Raw genomic sequence first — 17,726 nt, forward strand, 5'->3', positions numbered from 1 at the left:
CCTCTCATCACCGCAATGGCTTTTGAAAGAAACCTTTTGATTGTTACCATACTCATCACCTTGGGGACCTTGGCATCTGAAGCCACGTCCCGCACATTGTACCAAGCTTCCATTGCTGCAAAACATGAGCAGTGGATGAAACAGCATGGACACGTTTACCAGGACAGCGCGGAGAAGGAAAGGCGTTTCCAGATTTTCAAAAACAATGTGGAGTTTGTCGAGAAATTCAACAGTGAAGGGAACATGACTTACAGCCTATGCATCAACCGATTTTCGGATATGACCTATGACGAATTCCTCAGGCATTATACTGGTTACAAGCAGCCCACTGAATCAACCTCATCCGCAGCTGCATCTTTTACATAGGAAAACCTAAGCTCGGCTGATGTTCCCCAAAGCATTGACTGGAGGGAGAAGAGAGCAGTTACTCCAGTAAAATTTCAAGGGAGCTGTGGTAAGAGCACCAACCTCCATATTAACATAGGGCTAAGCTTCCTTGTACATATGTATGTATTGCATTAATTACTTTCTTCGTGCATTCATTCCTACGGAAATTAATTCATATCCGTTTGTTCGAATACGTGCAGGTTGTTGCTGGGCATTTGCCGCAGTGGCAGCAGTCGAAGGGATTACTCAAAACTGGCAAATTAATCCCACTGTCTGAGCAACAACTTGTGAACTGTGATACAGATAACAAAGGCTGCCAAGGTGGTCGGGCAGTTAATGCCTTTGCATACATTCAACGAAACGGAGGAATCACCGTTGAAGAAAATTACCCATACCAGAGTTTAGATGGCAGTGTCGGAACATGTGATATGAACAAGGAAAATGAGGCTGCTGCCCAGATCACTAGTTATGCAGAGGTACCTCCCAACAGTGAAACCGATCTACTCAAGACTGTGTCCATGCAACCAGTCTCCGTTTCCATCCATGCCTCACCAGCCTTTCAGCATTATTCGGGCGGGGTGTTCACTGGTGAAGATTGTGGGACAGAATTGAACCACGCTGTTACCATCATTGGGTATGGGACAGCTGAAGCTGGCACCCCCTATTGGTCAATCAAGAATTCATGGTCCGATACGTGGGGTGAGAGTGGCTACATGAAGATTCTTAGAAACGCTGATGCCCCAGGTGGTGTTTGTGGCCTCGCTATAGGACCTTGCTATCCGACTATGTGATATATTAATGAAAGGGTGGAGTGAGCTTCTCCACTTTGCCTATAGGTTATAAGTACTGCAGACAAAACCCATAGGCTGTGAATATGCCTGTATTTTGTACTTGCACAAAGTATGTTCTATGAAATTACACTATTTTACCTTTATATTCATCAATGAATTTTCCTACCCTGCTTAGGCTAAATTAATAACCACAGCTGCAACGGCAGTTTGCTGGATTATGCCTTTGAATACATATAGCAAAACAGAGCATGCTATGGACGATATTACTAAATGGACTTGGTTGTTTCCCTTTTTTTGAACTTTGCACTTTTAAATTCGCCCCTCCCCCTTCTAATTCCTGACTTCGCCACATACTACAGATGGCACCAAGTACAGTATATTCAAGAATGAATGGGGTGAGAGCTGGGGCCAAAATGGCTACATGTGAATTCTCAGAGATGCTGGCCTCCTAAAGGTCTTTGTGGCCTTGCTACAACGGCTTCCTACCCAATTATAGATTGATCGTCTCTGCTTCAAAGACTACAATTAAGTTAAGTGTGAATCTAATTTTCTTCTCAATATTGAGAAAGCTCCGTTGATAAAAAGGGTTTGTATTTTGTATCTGATTAGCATAACTGAAGACGGCGTCAAGTTGTTTTGAAAAGAATATAATTAAGTGTGTGAATCTAATTTTCTTTTCATTTAGGTGTGCGGAGTTTTATCTCAAAATACCTCGATTCTCTAGACCTAAAATTTTAGATAGTTCTTCCACTTGATGAAGTTGAAACTTGATATACATTAGAGCAATTTTTATCAATTAGCTGAGCATAAAATTAATTCAGAAGATCTGCTAACGCAAGAGAATTAGTTTTGAAAAGGATACTTAATTACGTGAAGAACACTTTGAATGCCAGTCGAGCAACTCTGAGTTGGAGGGCCACTGCATTGACTTACCATTGCTAGTACTTGAATTTCAAAAAATCATCATCAAATACTGGAGTTATACGTTCAAATTTCATGAACCTCACCCCAATTCCGTATGAACACGGTATGAGGTTCACTGCTGCAGATTGGTAAATTTGTGGTCATCAGCACCATTAACGGAAACTAAAGGCTAAGGGGCAAAGACTTCAGCAATAGACCAAGGACTTGTAGTCATCAGCTGAAGCCCCAGGTGGTGTTTGTAGCCTCGCTACGAAAGCTTCCTATCCGATTAAGTAATGTATTAATGAAAGGGTGGACTGAGCTTCTCCACTTTGCCTATAGGTTATAAGTACTACAGACAAAAACCATAGGCTGTGAAAATGCCTGTATTTTGTATTTGCTAAAAGTATGGTTTATGAAATTACACTATTTTACCTTTATATTCAACAATGAATTTTCCTACCCTGCTTAGGCTAAATTATTAACCACAGCTGCAACGGCAGTTTGATGGATTATGCCTTTGAATACATATAGCAAAACAGAGCAAGTGACAAAACGAGCATGCTTCCCAGATGACTGGTTATGGAACGTGCCTTCCACAGTGAAAACCAAAAGGTCTTTTTTGAAAGCTTGAGACGTCCCTAACAAAACTTCAGAAGGAATCTTCCTCAAAATATGTCATCTTGACTTCCAAAACGTAGTGCTGCACGTTGGGCCTTCTTTTCCTCGCCACGGTCAAAAGGCTCGATAGAAAAATCTGAAATTTTGATACAATTATCTTGAAAGGCTCGCGAACATCTTTCAACTGGAATCACTCCAAAATTCATCCGTTTAATCACTTTTTGCTCCAAAGGAAGTCGAATGTGCTACATTAGAAATATAATTTAAAGTATCAAAATCTCATCAAAATAATCAATAAATAATATATGGTATAATATGGACTCATCAGTTGTCATCACAAAGTCCTCAGTTCCATCGGTACTTTGTGAACATTGACTTTTGAGAAAAACCTTGCGATTATTTCAATATTCATCATCTTGGGGACTTTTGCATCTCAAGCCTCATCGCGAACATTGTACGAAGCTTCAATTGCTGCAAAATATGATCTGTGGATGGCAAAGTACGGACGCGTTTATATGGACAGTGAAGAAAAGGAAAGGCGTTTCGCCATATTCAAGAGCAACATCGAGTACGTGGAGAAATTCAACCGTGATGAAAATAACACATACAAGTTAGGACTCAATGAATTTGCTGATTTTAGCCACGAAGATTTCGTCCAACAATATACTGGATACATAAAGCCCAATGAACAGACATCATCCGCAGATGTATCTTTTAGGTACGAGAGCTTAGGCGGTCCTGATGTTCCCCTTAGCATCGACTGGAGGATGCATGGAGTCGTCACCACGTAAAGAATCAAGGACCCTGTGGTAAGAGTCTAAGAGATCAACTTTAAATGCTTTATTTTATATTACTATCTTAAATGTTTTTATTCTTTCTTAGTCCATATCTTACCGATATTTGAACATATCGGCAATGTATCAAGTACAATAGAACACATCCCTATTCCTCGGTTTTGTAGTATGTATTGACATTCATATTTTGTGTTATATATTGCAGGTTGTTGCTGGGCATCCTCTGCAGTGGCTGCTTTGGAAGGGATTATCCAGATCAGAACAGGTTAGTTGAGATCACTATCCGAGCAACAACTTGTGGACTGTTCCGGAGATTACGAAAACAAGGGCTGCCATGGTGATACTATGGTGACTACCTTTGAATACATACTGCAAAATCGAGGAATCGCAAGCGAAGCAAATTACCCATACGAGGCTACTGAGGGAATATGCCACGCTAACAACTCAAATTGGCACGCTTCCTTGGGTTTTGCAATTTTTTTAAATGATGTGGCTGTCCACATCAGATGCCACTTAAGATAGTATAAAAATGTGGTATAAAAATATAGCATGAATAACATTATTCTTTTAATTCCACGGTTTATTTAAGATGGTCCCGCCATCTTTTTAATCGCCGCACATTTCTTTTAGGCCCCATCTTCTATTTATTACTTTTATATCCCTTTATTTTTCTCCTTCTAAACCTAAATATCAAATTTTCCCCTCTCTTAACCCAATATCACTTTTTATTTCTTTTAAAATAACACATTATATTTTGTACCTAAAACTCACCCCTTTTAAAAAAATAACGTTTTATTTAATGTTTAAATATAATTTTGTTAAAAAAAGTGTTTAAATTTAATTAATTTATATAATAGATTATAAATTTATTTATATCCGCCTAATTTGCCTAGACCCTGCCTACCCGATATCCCAACCCGTCGCCCGATTAATGCTAGCTTATTTTAGAACCTTGTTTTACAAACCCCTTTTCTAATTCTTTGCCTCCTGTGTGCCCTGATTGGCTGCAGTTTGCAGCATTCAATCAACCAACAACAGCCTTGCAGCTGCTTTCCGTTCCATTCCAAGTGAAAGCCAACATAGTCAATTTGATACTTTCGAGTGGTTGGAGTAAAATATAGCAAGAGATTCTGCATTTTGCCGTTATTGCTATATTTTCAAATGAAAACAGGAGATGTTGGCAGTGATGTCTTCACTGAAAAGGGTTTTTAATGTAACTTGTTTGTATTGATAAACTATAGACGATATTACTAAATGGACTTGGTTGTTTCCCTTTTTTTGAACTTTGCACTTTTAAATTCGCCCCTCCCCCTTCTAATTCCTGACTTCGCCACATACTACAGATGGCACCAAGTACAGTATATTCAAGAATGAATGGGGTGAGAGCTGGGGCCAAAATGGCTACATGTGAATTCTCAGAGATGCTGGCCTCCTAAAGGTCTTTGTGGCCTTGCTACAACGGCTTCCTACCCAATTATAGATTGATCGTCTCTGCATCAAAGACTACAGTTAAGTTGTGTAAATCTAATTTTCTTCCCAATATTTCGAAAGCTCCGTCGATAAAAAGGGTTTGTATTTTGTATCTGATTAGCATAACTGAAGACGGCGTCAAGTTGTCTTGAAAAGAATATAATTAAGTGTGTGAATCTAATTTTCTTTTCATTTAGGTGTGCGGAGTTTTATCTCAAAATACCTCGATTCTCTAGACCTAAAATTTTAGATAGTTCTTCCACTTGATGAAGTTGAAACTTGATATAAATTAGAGCAATTTTCATCAATTAGCTGAGCATAAAATTAATTCAGAAGATCTGCTACCGCAAGAGAATTAGTTTGAAAAGGATACTTAATTACGTGAAGAGCACTTTGAATGCCAGTCGAACAACTCTGAGTTGGAGGGCCACTGCATTGACTTACCATTGCTAGTACTTGAATTCCAAAAATCATCATCAAATACTGGAGTTTTACGTTCAAAATTTCATGAACCTCACCCCAATTCCGTATGACGAGGTTCACTGCTGCAGATTGGTAGATTTGTGGTCATCAGCACCATTAACGGAAACTAAAGGCCAAGGGGCAAAGACTTCAGCAATAGACCAAGGACTTGTAGTCATCAGACCCTTGATTCATCAATGGATCGTTCGAACTTCTTTGTACACAAACTCCTCGGCGAAAACAAAACAAGCGTAGCGTTCGGGCTAGATTGATTGATGAAGTTTACCGTGACTTGAGTCATCAACCCGTGGAATGTGCCAGGAAATTTGGCTCCCTTCTAAATTCCCATCCTAACAATTTCAACAAAGTGCACATGCAGGACATCCCGAACGCCTTCTATATAAACCGGTAATATCATGCTTGCTTCTTCACATCCAGCTTGCCAATCACTACTTGAAACAAAGCCATTGTCGACACAGAGCGCCCTCTCATCACCGCAATGGCTTTTGAAAGAAACCTTTTGATTGTTACCATACTCGTCACCTTGGGGACCTTGGCATCTGAAGCCACGTCCCGCACATTGTACCAAGCTTCCATTGCTGCAAACCATGAGCAGTGGATGAAAAAGCATGGACGCGTTTACCAGGACAGCGCAGAGAAGGACAGGCGTTTCCAAATTTTCAAAAACAATGTGGAGTTCGTCGAGAAATTCAACAGTGAAGGGAACATGACTTACAGCCTACACATCAACCGATTTTCGGATATGACCTATGACGAATTCCTCAGGGATTATACTGGATACAAGCAGCCCACTGAATCAACCTCATCCACAGCTGCATCTTTTACATACGAAAACCTGAGCCTGGCTGATGTTCCCCAAAGCATTGACTGGAGGGAGAATGGAGCAGTTAGTCCAGTAAAATTTCAAGGGAGCTGTGGTAAGAGCACCAACCACCATATTAACATAGGGCTAAGCTTCCTTGTACATATGTATGTATTGCATTAATTACTTTCTTCGTGCATTCATTCCTACGGAAATTAATTCATATCCGTTTGTTCGAATAAATGCAGGTTGTTGCTGGGCATTTTCCGCAGTGGCTGCAATCGAAGGGATTACCCAAATCAAAACTGGCAAATTGATCTCACTGTCTGAGCAACAACTTGTGGACTGTGATACAGATAACAATGGCTGCCAAGGTGGTTGGATGGGTAATGCCTTTGCATACATTCAACGAAACGGAGGAATTGCCAGTGAAGAAAATTACCCATACCAGAGTTTAGATGGCAGTGCCGGAACATGTGACATGAACAAGGCAAATGAGGCTGCCGCCCAGATTACTAGTTATGCAGAGGTACATCCCAACAGTGAAACCGATCTACTCAAGGCTGTGTACATGCAACCAGTCTCCGTTGCCATCAATACGTCACCAGCCTTTCAGCATTATTCAGGCGGGGTGTTCACGGGCGATGATTGTGGGACAGAATTGAACCACGCTGTTACCATCATTGGGTATGGGACAGCTGAAGATGACACCCCCTATTGGTTAATCAAGAATTCATGGTCCGATACGTGGGGTGAGAATGGCTACATGAAGATTCTTAGAAACGCCGAAGCCCCAGGTGGTGTTTGTAGCCTCGCTACGAAAGCTTCCTATCCGATTAAGTAATGTATTAATGAAAGGGTGGACTGAGCTTCTCCACTTTGCCTATAGGTTATAAGTACTACAGACAAAAACCGTAGGCTGTGAAAATGCCTGTATTTTGTATTTGCTAAAAGTATGGTTTATGAAATTACACTATTTTACCTTTATATTCAACAATGAATTTTCCTACCCTGCTTAGGCTAAATTATTAACCACAGCTGCAACGGCAGTTTGATGGATTATGCCTTTGAATACATATAGCAAAACAGAGCAAGTGACAAAACGAGCATGCTTCCCAGATGACTGGTTATGGAACGTGCCTTCCACAGTGAAAACCAAAAGGTCTCTTTTGAAAGCTTGAGATGTCCCTAACAAATCTTCAGAAGGAATCTTCCTTAAAATATGCCATCTTGACTTCCAAAATGCCTAAAACGTCCAAAAACGTAGCACTGCACGCTGGGCCTTCTTTTCCTCGCCACGGTCAAAAGGCTCGATAGAAAAATCTGAAATTTTGATACAATTATCTTGAAAGGCTCGTGAACATCCTTCAACTGGAATCACTCCAAAATTCATCCATTTAATCACTTTTTACTCCAAAGGAAGTCGAATGTGCTACATTAAAAATATAATTTAAAGTATCAAAATCTCGTCAAAATAATCAATAAATAATATATAATATAATATGGACTCATCAGTTGTCATCACAAAGTCCTCAGTTCCATCGGTACTTTGTGAACATTGACTTTTGAGAAAAACCTTGCGATTATTTCAATATTCATCATCTTGGGGACTTTTGCATCTCAAGCCTCATCGCGAACATTGTACGAAGCTTCAATTGCTGCAAAATATGATCTGTGGATGGCAAAGTACGGACGCGTTTATATGGACAGTGAAGAAAGGGAAAGGCGTTTCGCCATATTCAAGAGCAACGTCGAGTACGTGGAGAAATTCAACCGTGATGAAAATAACACATACAAGTTAGGACTCAATGAATTGCCGATTTTAGCCACGAAGATTTCGTCAAACAATATACTGGATACATAAAGCCCACTGAACAGACATCATCCGCAGATGTATCTTTTAGGTGAGCTTAGGCGGTCCTGATGTTCCCCTTAGCATCGACTGGAGGATGCATGGAGTCTTCACCACGTAAAGAATCAAGGACCCTGTGGTAAGAGTCTAAGAGATCAACTTTAAATGCTTTATTTTGTTTTACTATCTTAAATGTTTTTATTCTTTTTTAAACTAGAATACTATCGATATTTAGTCCACATCTTACTGATATTTGAACATATCGACAATGTATCAAGTACACTAGAACACATCACTATTCCTTGGTCTTGTAGTATGTATTGACATTCGTATTTTGTGTTATATATTGTATGCTTTGGAAGGGATTATCCAGATCAGAACAGGTTAGTTGAGATCACTATCCGAGCAACAACTTGTGGACTGTTCCGGAGATTACAAAAACAAGGGCTGCCATGGTGATACCACGGTGACTGCCTTTGAATACATACTGCAAAATCGAGGAATCGCAAGCGAAGCAAATTACCCCTACGAGGCTACTGAGGGAATATGCCACACTAACAACTCAAATTGGCACGCTTCCAGTGCATGTATAACTGGTTACAAATTAGCTCCTCGCAACCGCGAAAGCGATCTAATCAAGGCCGTGTCCATGCAACCGGTTTCAATTGGCATTCTTGTCACCTGGCTGGACTTTAGATTTTACAAAAGCGGGGTCTTCACCGCTGTACAAGGCTGCGGGACAGTCCCAAACCACCGTGTCACCATTGTTGGCTACGGGCGAAGCTACAGAGGGACAGGGAAGGGCGGCAGCCCCTCCCCTAGGTGGAAGTGAAGCCCACGAGCGACGGTTCGCCCCTCTGCTCCCGTCGGAAAACCTGCAAGTCGTGAAGCCCCTTCCTAATCGGAAAGCACATTAGGCGAGACTAGGAGGGAGGGATTAAGCAGAGCTATTCAAGTCTGGGCGAGGTTGGGCGGGGCGGGGTGGGGCTAGGTGGGCATATATGAAGAAGCAGGAATCTGAAAGTTTTTTTGCACAGTCAATCGCGCCCGAGGAAGAAGATGAGGTCTCAACAACCATTTTAATTCTAAGTAATGTTATTCATTTTGTACGACATTTTCATACTATCTTAGATAACATTTGAAATGGACAGCTACATTATTTGAATTAATCAGATTTTTTAATTTAGCTCATTATTTAATAAACTAATAATTCAAAAAAATTAGTTAATTAAATAATGATTATGGTATACGAGGAGTCTTTCTCTTTCTTTTCCTTGGGTTTTGCAAATTTTTCAAATAATGCAGTTATCCACATCAGATACTACTTAAGGTGGTATAGAAATATAGTATATAAACATGCTATGAATGACATTACTCTTTTAATTTCATGATTTATTTAAGATGGTCCCACCATCTTTTTAAACGCTGTACATTTCTTTTAAATAGTCCCCATCTTATATTTATTACTTTTTATATCCCTTTATTTTTCTCTTTCTTAACCTAAATATCAAAATTTCCCCTCTCTTAACCCAATATCACTTTTTATTTATTTTAAAATCACACCATATATTTTGTACCTAAAACTCTCGCCTTTTTAAAAAAAGGAAAATTAGAATCCCCTGCACTTTTCTAATACTCTTTAGATTAAACATTGATTCTATTTTGAAATTTGATTAGGATGCCTAAATAATAGCCATGTCAGCATTTTTATATTTATTTAGATTACATGTAATTATTGTGTTTTTTTTTTAAATTTAAAATGTTGATTATTATCCTTTAAGGTTGATATATTTTTGTATGTGGCCTTTTTTTAAGGAAGCCAGTTTCTTCTCCCACATTTGAGATGTATGGTTTCTTCTCCCACATTAGAATTATGTGATCCTCATTTTTGAATTTTGAATGGACTTATCCATTTCAATTAGTGGTTGTTTTCACTATTTTATATTGATATCATGTGAGATAATTAGACGTATTCTCTATTTTCGGAGGCTTGAGGCTGGTACGTTCATATAATATATTTAAACGTATTAAATACGTATCAAGAAGATACATAAAGTAACTTACCAAATATGTTTTTTTAAATAAATATAAACGTACCAAAATAATATATAAATGTACCAAATACATACAAAAAAGAAATATGAATGTACCAAATACGTACCAAGAAGATATAAAAAATGACACACCCCGACCAAAATCAAGATGTGCGCCGGGATGTGACAAAATAACGTACCAAAAATGTACTAAAGAGAAATATATGTTTAATCAAGAGGAAATATGTACCAAATATGTTTTTTTAAAATAAATATAAACGTACCAAATACATACAAAAAAAAAAAAAAACATACCAAAAGATATATTAAATATAATGGCAAGTCGCATTCATGGGTATTTTGAAAGACTTTTTATTGGAATTAAATTCTACAATATTTATCTACAAGATTTTTGGAGTTTTGATGTATTATCTAGGAATTAAAAGGTATATTTATATAATGGCAAGTTGGGTAATTTAAATTATAAAAAAGGCTACTTCTAATCCATGTGGCACCTAAATTGCAGGAAAATGTTTAATCAAAATTATAAAAGGTATAAATGTTTAATCTCAAAATTTTAAAACCTAGGCATCTGTATCAAAACCCTGCTTAAAAAAATAACGTTTTATTTAATGTTTAAATATAATTTTGTTAAAAAAAAAAGTGTTTAAATTTAATTAATTTATAGAATAGATTATAAATTTACTTAAATCCGCCTAATTTGCCTAGATCCTGCCTACGCATGATATCCCAACCCGCCGCCCGATTAGCACTAGCGTCTTTTAGAACCTTGTTTTACAATCCCTTTTTCTAATTCTTTGCTTCTGTGTGCCCAAATTGGCTGCAGTCTGCAGCATTCAATCAACCAACAGCAGCCTTGCAGCTGCTTTCTGTTCCATTCCAAGTGAAAGCCAACATAGTCGATTTGATACTTATGAGTAGTTGGAGTAAAATATAGCAAGAGATGCTGCATTTTGTCATTATTGCTATATTTTCAAATGAAAACGGGAGATGTTGGCAGTGATGTCCTCATTGAAAAGGGTTTTTAATGTAACTTATTTGTATTGATAAATTATGAACGATATTACTAAATGGACTTGGTTGTTTCCCTGTTTTTGAACTTTGCACTTTTAAATTTGCCTTTCCCCCTGCTAATTCCTAACTTCGCCACATACTACAGATGGCACCAAGTACAGGATATTCAAGAATGAATGGGGTGAGAGCTGGGGCCAAAATGGCTACATGTGAATTCTCAAAGATGCTGGCCTCCTAAAGGTCTTTGTGGCCTTGCTACAACGGCTTCCTACCCAATTATAGATTGATCGTCTCTGCTTCAAAGGCTACAATTAAGTGCGTAAATCTAATTTTCTTCTCAATATTGAGAAAGCACCGTCGATAAAAAGGGCTTGTATTTTGTATCTGATTAGCATAACTGAAGACGGCGTCAAGTTGTTTTGAAAAGAATATAATTAAGTGTGTGAATCTAATTTTCTTTTCATTTAGGTGTGCGAAGTTTTATCTCAAAATACCTCGATTCTCTAGACCTAAAATTTTAGATAGTTCTTCCACTTGATGAAGTTGAAACTTGATACACATTAGAGCAATTTTTATCAATTAGCTAAGCATAAAATTAATTCAGAAGATCTGCAACCTCAAGAGAATTAGTTTTGAAAAGACACTTAATTACGTGAAGAACACTTTGAATGCCAGTCGAGCAACTCTGAGTTGGAGGGCCACTGCATTGACTTACCATTGCTAGTACTTGAATATCAAAAAATCATCATCAAATACTGGAGTTATACGTTCAAATTTCATGAACCTCACCCCAATTCCGTATGAACACGGTATGAGGTTCACTGCTGCAGATTGGTAAATTTGTGGTCATCAGCACCATTAACGGAAACTAAAGGCTAAGGGGCAAAGACTTCAGCAATAGACCAAGGACTTGTAGTCATCAGACCCTTGATTCATCAATGGATCGTTCGAACTTCTTTGTGCACAAACTCCTCGGTGAAAACAAAACAAGCGTAGCATTTGGGCTAGATTGATTGATGAAGTTTACCGTGACTTGAGTCATCAACCTGTGGAATGTGCCAGGAAATTTGGCTCCCTTCTAAATTCCCATCCTAACAACTTCAACAAAGTGCACATGCAGGACAACCCGAACGTCTTCTATATAAACCGGTAATATCATGCTTGCTTCTTCACATCCAGCTTGCCAATCACTACTTGAAACAAAGCCATTGTCGACACAGAGCGGCCCTCTCATCACCGCAATGGCTTTTGAAAGAAACCTTTTGATTGTTACCATACTCATCACCTTGGGGACCTTGGCATCTGAAGCCACGTCCCGCACATTGTACCAAGCTTCCATTGCTGCAAAACATGAGCAGTGGATGAAAAAGCATGGACGCGTTTACCAGGACAGCGCAGAGAAGGAAAGGCGTTTCCAGATTTTCAAAAACAATGTGGAGTTTGTCGAGAAATTCAACAGTGAAGGGAACATGACTTACAGCCTACGCATCAACCGATTTTCGGATATGACCTATGATGAATTCCTCAGGCATTATACTGGATACAAGCAGCCCACTGAATCAACCTCATCCGCAGCTGCATCTTTTACATACGAAAACCTAAGCCCGGCTGATGTTCCCCAAAGCATTGACTGGAGGGAGAAGAGAGCAGTCACTCCAGTAAAATTTCAAGGGAGCTGTGGTAAGAGCACCAACCTCCATATTAACATAGGGCTAAGCTTCCTTGTACATATGTATGTATTGCATTAATTACTTTCTTCGTGCATTCATTCCTACGGAAATTAATTCATATCCGTTTGTTCGAATAAATGCAGGTTGTTGCTGGGCATTTGCCGCAGTGGCAGCAGTCGAAGGGATTACCCAAATCAAAACTGGCAAATTGATCTCACTGTCTGAGCAACAACTTGTGGACTGTGATACAGATAACAATGGCTGCCAAGGTGGTCGGGCAGTTAATGCCCTTGCATACATTCAACGAAACGGAGGAATCACGGGTGAAGAAAATTACCCATACCAGAGTTTAGATGGCAGTGTCGGAACATGTGATATGAACAAGGAAAATGAGGCTGCTGCCCAGATCACTAGTTATGCAGAGGTGCCTCCCAACAGTGAAACCGATCTACTCAAGACTGTGTCCATGCAACCAGTCTCCGTTTCCATCCATGCCTCACCAGCCTTTCAGCATTATTCGAGCGGGGTGTTCACCGGTGATGATTGTGGGACAGAATTGAACCACGCTGTTACCATCATTGGGTATGGGACAGCTGAAGATGGCACCCCCTATTGGTTAATCAAGAATTCATGGTCCGATACGTGGGGTGAGAGTGGCTACATGAAGATTCTTAGAAACGCTGAGGCCCCAGGTGGTGTTTGTGGCCTCGCTATAAGACCTTGCTATCCGACTATGTAATGTATTAATCAAAGGGTGGAGTGAGCTTCTCCACTTTGCCTATAGGTTATAAGTACTGCAGACAAAACCCATAGGCTGTGAAAATGCCTGTATTTTGTACTTGCAAAAAGTATGTTCTATGAAATTACACTATTTTACCTTTACATTCATCAATGAATTTTCCTACCCTGCTTAGGCTAAATTAATAACCACAGCTGCAACGGCAGTTTGCTGGATTATGCCTTTGAATACATATAGCAAAACAGAGCAAGTGACAAAACGAGCATGCTTCCTAGATAACTGGTTATGGAACGTGCCTTCCACAGTGAAAACAACCTATTGAAGGCTGTGTCTCCATGACGAGCCTTTCAGTTTCCTAAGGTGGGATTTTCTCCAATGATCGTGGGACAGAACTGAACCATGCATTTGCAACCGTCGGGTAAGGAGTGAATAAAGACGGCACCAACTATTGGTTGCTCAAGATGGGATGGGAGGTGGGGTGAAGTGAGAATCTCTATATGAAATTTGCAGAAACATGCCATTGTATCTTTGTCGGCTGGCTATGGATTCTTCTTATCAAACTATCTAAACTATAGATATAATCAAGGGGTTGAGAGATCATCTCGATTTCACCTAACAAGACAAAACTACCAGGCTTCGCCTATAGCCAACAAAATTTCTTGTAGTAGCTAATTCATACCATTCAATAAACTTTCGGGATCTTATAAAACATTATTGAAAACAGGATAATCTATACATTTCATTTGGTATTGATAAATTTAGTGATATGGATAACTAAAAATGAATTCTTGCAACAAACCTAACACAACAAAATGGATATGCAAAATGGGTTCTGATTCAAACAAAAAAAAAAAATTAGCCTTTCCAAGTGAAACAATACAAAAGGTATCATGAGAAATAAGTTTGAAATTCTGCCTTTGTTCACAAGAATAAGCTATTGGACATCATTACCTTACATGCCATTGCATTTACCTAATAAACTGAATATGAAAAGACGCAATCAGGCCCGTTTTCCACTATTGGGATTGCTCTTCGTGCAGAGGACCTTCCGCCCCTTAGCACGTCGGCGCTTCATCATTGCTCTCCCACCAGTGGTTCTCATGCGTCTACGGAAGCCATGAGTTCGAGCCAAGGATTTCCTGGACCTACTTCTCTTGGTTAGACACAGGGCAGCCTTTCCGGCCCTCACAACCAAGCCAGAGCCTCTTCTTCTTCCAACCCCAACAGTAGAGCTCAAATCCAACCCCAAAGATAAACCTTCAAATTGAAAATCAAGTTCTCACCAATTCAAGGCCTGAAGAAATATCCTTTGGCAAGCTCTTCAGTAGAAACCAAATAAAGGCGCCAGGTTGTTTCATTTTTGCGGAAGTATTAGTATCAGGTAATGGATCCACTGCATATACATATATATGTTATATCCTCTTTTCTGGTGTAACCCAGAATCGTACAGCTTCACTTTCGGATGATGGATCATGGTTTCTTCACTAGCGTAACCCAGTATCGTACAGCTTCACCTTTAGTAATGGTTATGCCTTCGGGCCACTATGATACCCCTAGTGAGTACAGTATCGATGATATATATGGATTTGCCTTTGGGCGGCGTTAGCACCAGTTATTGAGCATTATTTTACATGTACTTGTTTTACGAATGTTTTCATGGCATACTAGAGTTTTCAGAAAACCTATTATGTAGTATTATATGTGTTTTCAAAACAGGGGATTAGTATGTTCATAAAGAAAATGATTTTCTTATTATTAGTACTATTATTATAAACTTTGATCCATTCACTTTTTTGATTTTGTGCCCCCTCAAGAGTTAGAATCGAGGCACAAGATCCCGGCGTCAGGGCATGTCCACTTAGGTATCTTCGAGTCTTCTCAGGGTAAGACCCGTTCCTCTGTTCGTACCTTTTTATAATAATTCTTTTATATTATTCTTGATTAGTTGTATGCTCTGAACACGATTTTGAGTTGGTATATTTCTTTCTAATTACATATTTTAATTGTATGCATGTTTAAATTTGCTTTGTCACCCTTGGGTGTCGACTAGCACGTGCTTTGACGCAGGAAAAGCCAATGGAGTCTCAGGGAGATTGTAAGATCCCACATCGCCCAAGGGAGTGGATATGTACATCCCATCTCTAGCTTCGGATTCCATCGGAATTTTGAAGTTAAGCGAGTTCGCGCGAGAGCAATCCTAGGATGGGTGACCCACTGAGAAGTTCTCGTGTGAGTTCCCAGAAACAAAACCATGAAGGCATGGTCGAGGCCTAAAATGGGCAATATCGTGCTACGGTGGAGTTAAGCCCGGGATGTGGTGGGGGCCCGGGTCGGGATGTGACAATTTGGTATCAGAGCCAATCCCTGGCCGGAATCGTGCCGATGAGGATGTCGGGCCCCTAAGGGGGGTGGATTGTAAGATACCACATCGCCCAGGTGAGTGGATCCTCTATGCCTTATATGTACATGCCAATCTCTACCTAGCATGAGGCCTTTTGGGAGCTCACTAGCTTCGGATTCCATCGGAACTCCGAAGTTAAGCGAGTTTGTGTGAGAGCAATCTCAGGATGGGTGACCTACTAGGAAGTTCTCGTAAGAAACAAAACTGTGAGGGCGTGGTCAAGGCCCAAAGCGGACAATATCGTGCTACGGTGGAGTCGAGCTCAGGATGTGGTAGGGGCCCAGGCCGGGATGTGACAGAGATGAGGGATGATAACCTCGAATTCGCTCAACCAGGGGCAATGGAGCTCGCTCACATCGTTAATCGTGGATTCTCTCATACGACCAAGCCAAACGCTTGATTTTAAAAGGAGAAATCACTCTCTTCAAATGCACAAGGCAAATACAATTTTAATTCATTCATGTATATCGTTCAAGGTTTTCTAATACAATATTTATAAGCGTTTACAAATTAATAGATTTTAAGTTTCTATGACACCCTTACATCTCCCAAAATAACTTAACAAATTCATAAGTAATTAAAATAAAAAAACTTTGTTATTCTAATGCATATTAATGGTTTCAAATTGTTTTCTCCAAGTCTAATTCTTGCATCATTCTCCTCTTCTCGAAAAAAAACTCGTCCTCGAGTTTCAATTGACTTCCTTTTTTTTTTTTTTTTTTTTTTTTGTCCTCAATCTTTCAGATGTTTCCTAAAAAGGATCATGAATACTACGGATATAAAGAGCTTTTACTTCATTATATAGTTGTCCATGGAACTCTTCAATCACATCTTCATCGCCTTCGTATTGATCATAAACCAGGGCAGAATCCCATTTGGCAAAGTCATCGATTACATCACTACTTTCTGTATGTTCCCCTTTCGCGCCAAACTCTATGTTAGAACGTTTTTCAACCTCATTACATGCACAACAAATCTCACATGAACAATCTAGACAACGATCAAAATTTAGAGGAAGATTGAGATCTAGAAAATCGTCACCTGAAAAATCAAAGACAAGCCGTTTCTAGAACCCATCTAACCTCATTTACTGGAGGCAGCAACATGCTTTAGTAAATTGAAGATATTGTTTTGTAGAAATAACGGATTGAGAATTGCTTGAGAATTTAGAAAATAGACAGTAAGGGCTTTCAATATGGTATGAAGGTCGAGAAATGCTTAACCAAATAAAAAATTGACTCGCAAGAGAACTGATTTTGTTTTCGTGACAGCACTGATGCTCTGTGGTGTTTTGCTGATATCTACACACACAAAATTCGGTTTGATGCACGGTTTGTTGCGTTGGAAACTAGACGTCCATAACTTTCCAGTGATGTATGACTCTCTAGATAAAAGTCATGGGAACTGAGTTGGTTTTGAGGACGAACATAGATGATGTGTGCAGTGCTACCACTAGGATTTCAGATAAAAATCTGAACACCCGCTCTGATACCACTTGATGCAGGAAAAGCCAAGGGAGTCTCAGAGAGACGAGGAATGATAACCTGAGATTTGTCAACCGGGGCAACAGAGCTCACTCACGTCGCTAATCGTGGATTCTCTCACACGACCAAACCAAATGCTTGATTTTAGAAGGAGAAATCACTCTCTTTAAATGCACAAGCCAAATACAATTTGAAGTCATTCAAGTCTGCCATTCAAGGCTTTCTAGTACAATATTTATAAGCGTTTACAAATTAATAGAC

The 17,726-nt window shown here is 39.4% G+C and overlaps 3 protein-coding genes and 3 pseudogenes across 3 annotated transcripts; 5 read left to right on the plus strand and 1 right to left on the minus strand.

Moving 5' to 3' along the window:
- Positions 1 to 1,321, plus strand: LOC103944246 (annotated as a pseudogene).
- Positions 1,322 to 3,079: 1,758 nt separating this feature from the next.
- Positions 3,080 to 4,708, plus strand: LOC103944249 (annotated as a pseudogene).
- A 1,119-nt stretch (positions 4,709 to 5,827) lies between these two features.
- Positions 5,828 to 7,238, plus strand: LOC103944110 (zingipain-2-like). Its single transcript, XM_009354518.3, has 2 exons — positions 5,828 to 6,366; positions 6,500 to 7,238. Exons 1-2 carry the CDS (start codon positions 5,928 to 5,930, stop codon positions 7,093 to 7,095), a joined length of 1,035 nt encoding a protein of 344 aa, XP_009352793.2. The 5' UTR covers positions 5,828 to 5,927; the 3' UTR covers positions 7,096 to 7,238.
- A 577-nt stretch (positions 7,239 to 7,815) lies between these two features.
- Positions 7,816 to 11,458, plus strand: LOC103944250 (annotated as a pseudogene).
- An 858-nt stretch (positions 11,459 to 12,316) lies between these two features.
- Positions 12,317 to 13,723, plus strand: LOC103944251 (zingipain-1-like). Its single transcript, XM_048590959.1, has 2 exons — positions 12,317 to 12,851; positions 12,985 to 13,723. The coding sequence occupies exons 1-2, from the start codon at positions 12,329 to 12,331 to the stop codon at positions 13,578 to 13,580; spliced, it is 1,119 nt and encodes a 372-aa protein (XP_048446916.1). The 5' UTR covers positions 12,317 to 12,328; the 3' UTR covers positions 13,581 to 13,723.
- A 693-nt stretch (positions 13,724 to 14,416) lies between these two features.
- On the minus strand, positions 14,417 to 17,087 carry LOC125480433 (50S ribosomal protein L34, chloroplastic-like). The gene is made up of 3 exons (XM_048591322.1): positions 17,064 to 17,087; positions 16,756 to 16,936; positions 14,417 to 14,858 (listed from the first exon to the last, which is right to left on the minus strand). The coding sequence occupies exons 1-3, from the start codon at positions 17,085 to 17,087 to the stop codon at positions 14,581 to 14,583; spliced, it is 483 nt and encodes a 160-aa protein (XP_048447279.1). The 3' UTR covers positions 14,417 to 14,580.
- Between the last annotated feature and the right edge of the window lie 639 nt (positions 17,088 to 17,726).

The sequence above is a fragment of a genome, unplaced genomic scaffold, assembly GCF_019419815.1.
Source record: "Pyrus x bretschneideri cultivar Hongxiangsu unplaced genomic scaffold, Pyrus_bretschneideri_v1 Contig33, whole genome shotgun sequence".
NCBI classification, from domain to species: Eukaryota; Viridiplantae; Streptophyta; class Magnoliopsida; order Rosales; family Rosaceae; genus Pyrus; species Pyrus x bretschneideri.

What these genes read in the sequence shown, in the direction of transcription:
- LOC103944110 (XM_009354518.3), top strand. Translation starts at nt 5,928, where the DNA reads ATGGCTTTTGAAAGAAACCTTTTGATTGTTACCATACTCGTCACCTTG. An exon ending in AAAATTTCAAGGGAGCTGTG is followed by an intron (nt 6,367 to 6,499) that starts GTAAGAGCACCA and finishes GAATAAATGCAG; the next exon opens with GTTGTTGCTGGGCATTTTCC.
- LOC103944251 (XM_048590959.1), top strand. Translation starts at nt 12,329, where the DNA reads ATGCTTGCTTCTTCACATCCAGCTTGCCAATCACTACTTGAAACAAAG. An exon ending in AAAATTTCAAGGGAGCTGTG is followed by an intron (nt 12,852 to 12,984) that starts GTAAGAGCACCA and finishes GAATAAATGCAG; the next exon opens with GTTGTTGCTGGGCATTTGCC.
- LOC125480433 (XM_048591322.1), bottom strand. Translation starts at nt 17,087, where the DNA reads ATGTTGCTGCCTCCAGTAAATGAG. An exon ending in TGCTGCCTCCAGTAAATGAG is followed by an intron (nt 16,937 to 17,063) that starts GTTAGATGGGTT and finishes GCATGTAATGAG; the next exon opens with GTTGAAAAACGTTCTAACAT. An exon ending in AGTAAAAGCTCTTTATATCC is followed by an intron (nt 14,859 to 16,755) that starts GTAGTATTCATG and finishes TGAATTGGTGAG; the next exon opens with AACTTGATTTTCAATTTGAA.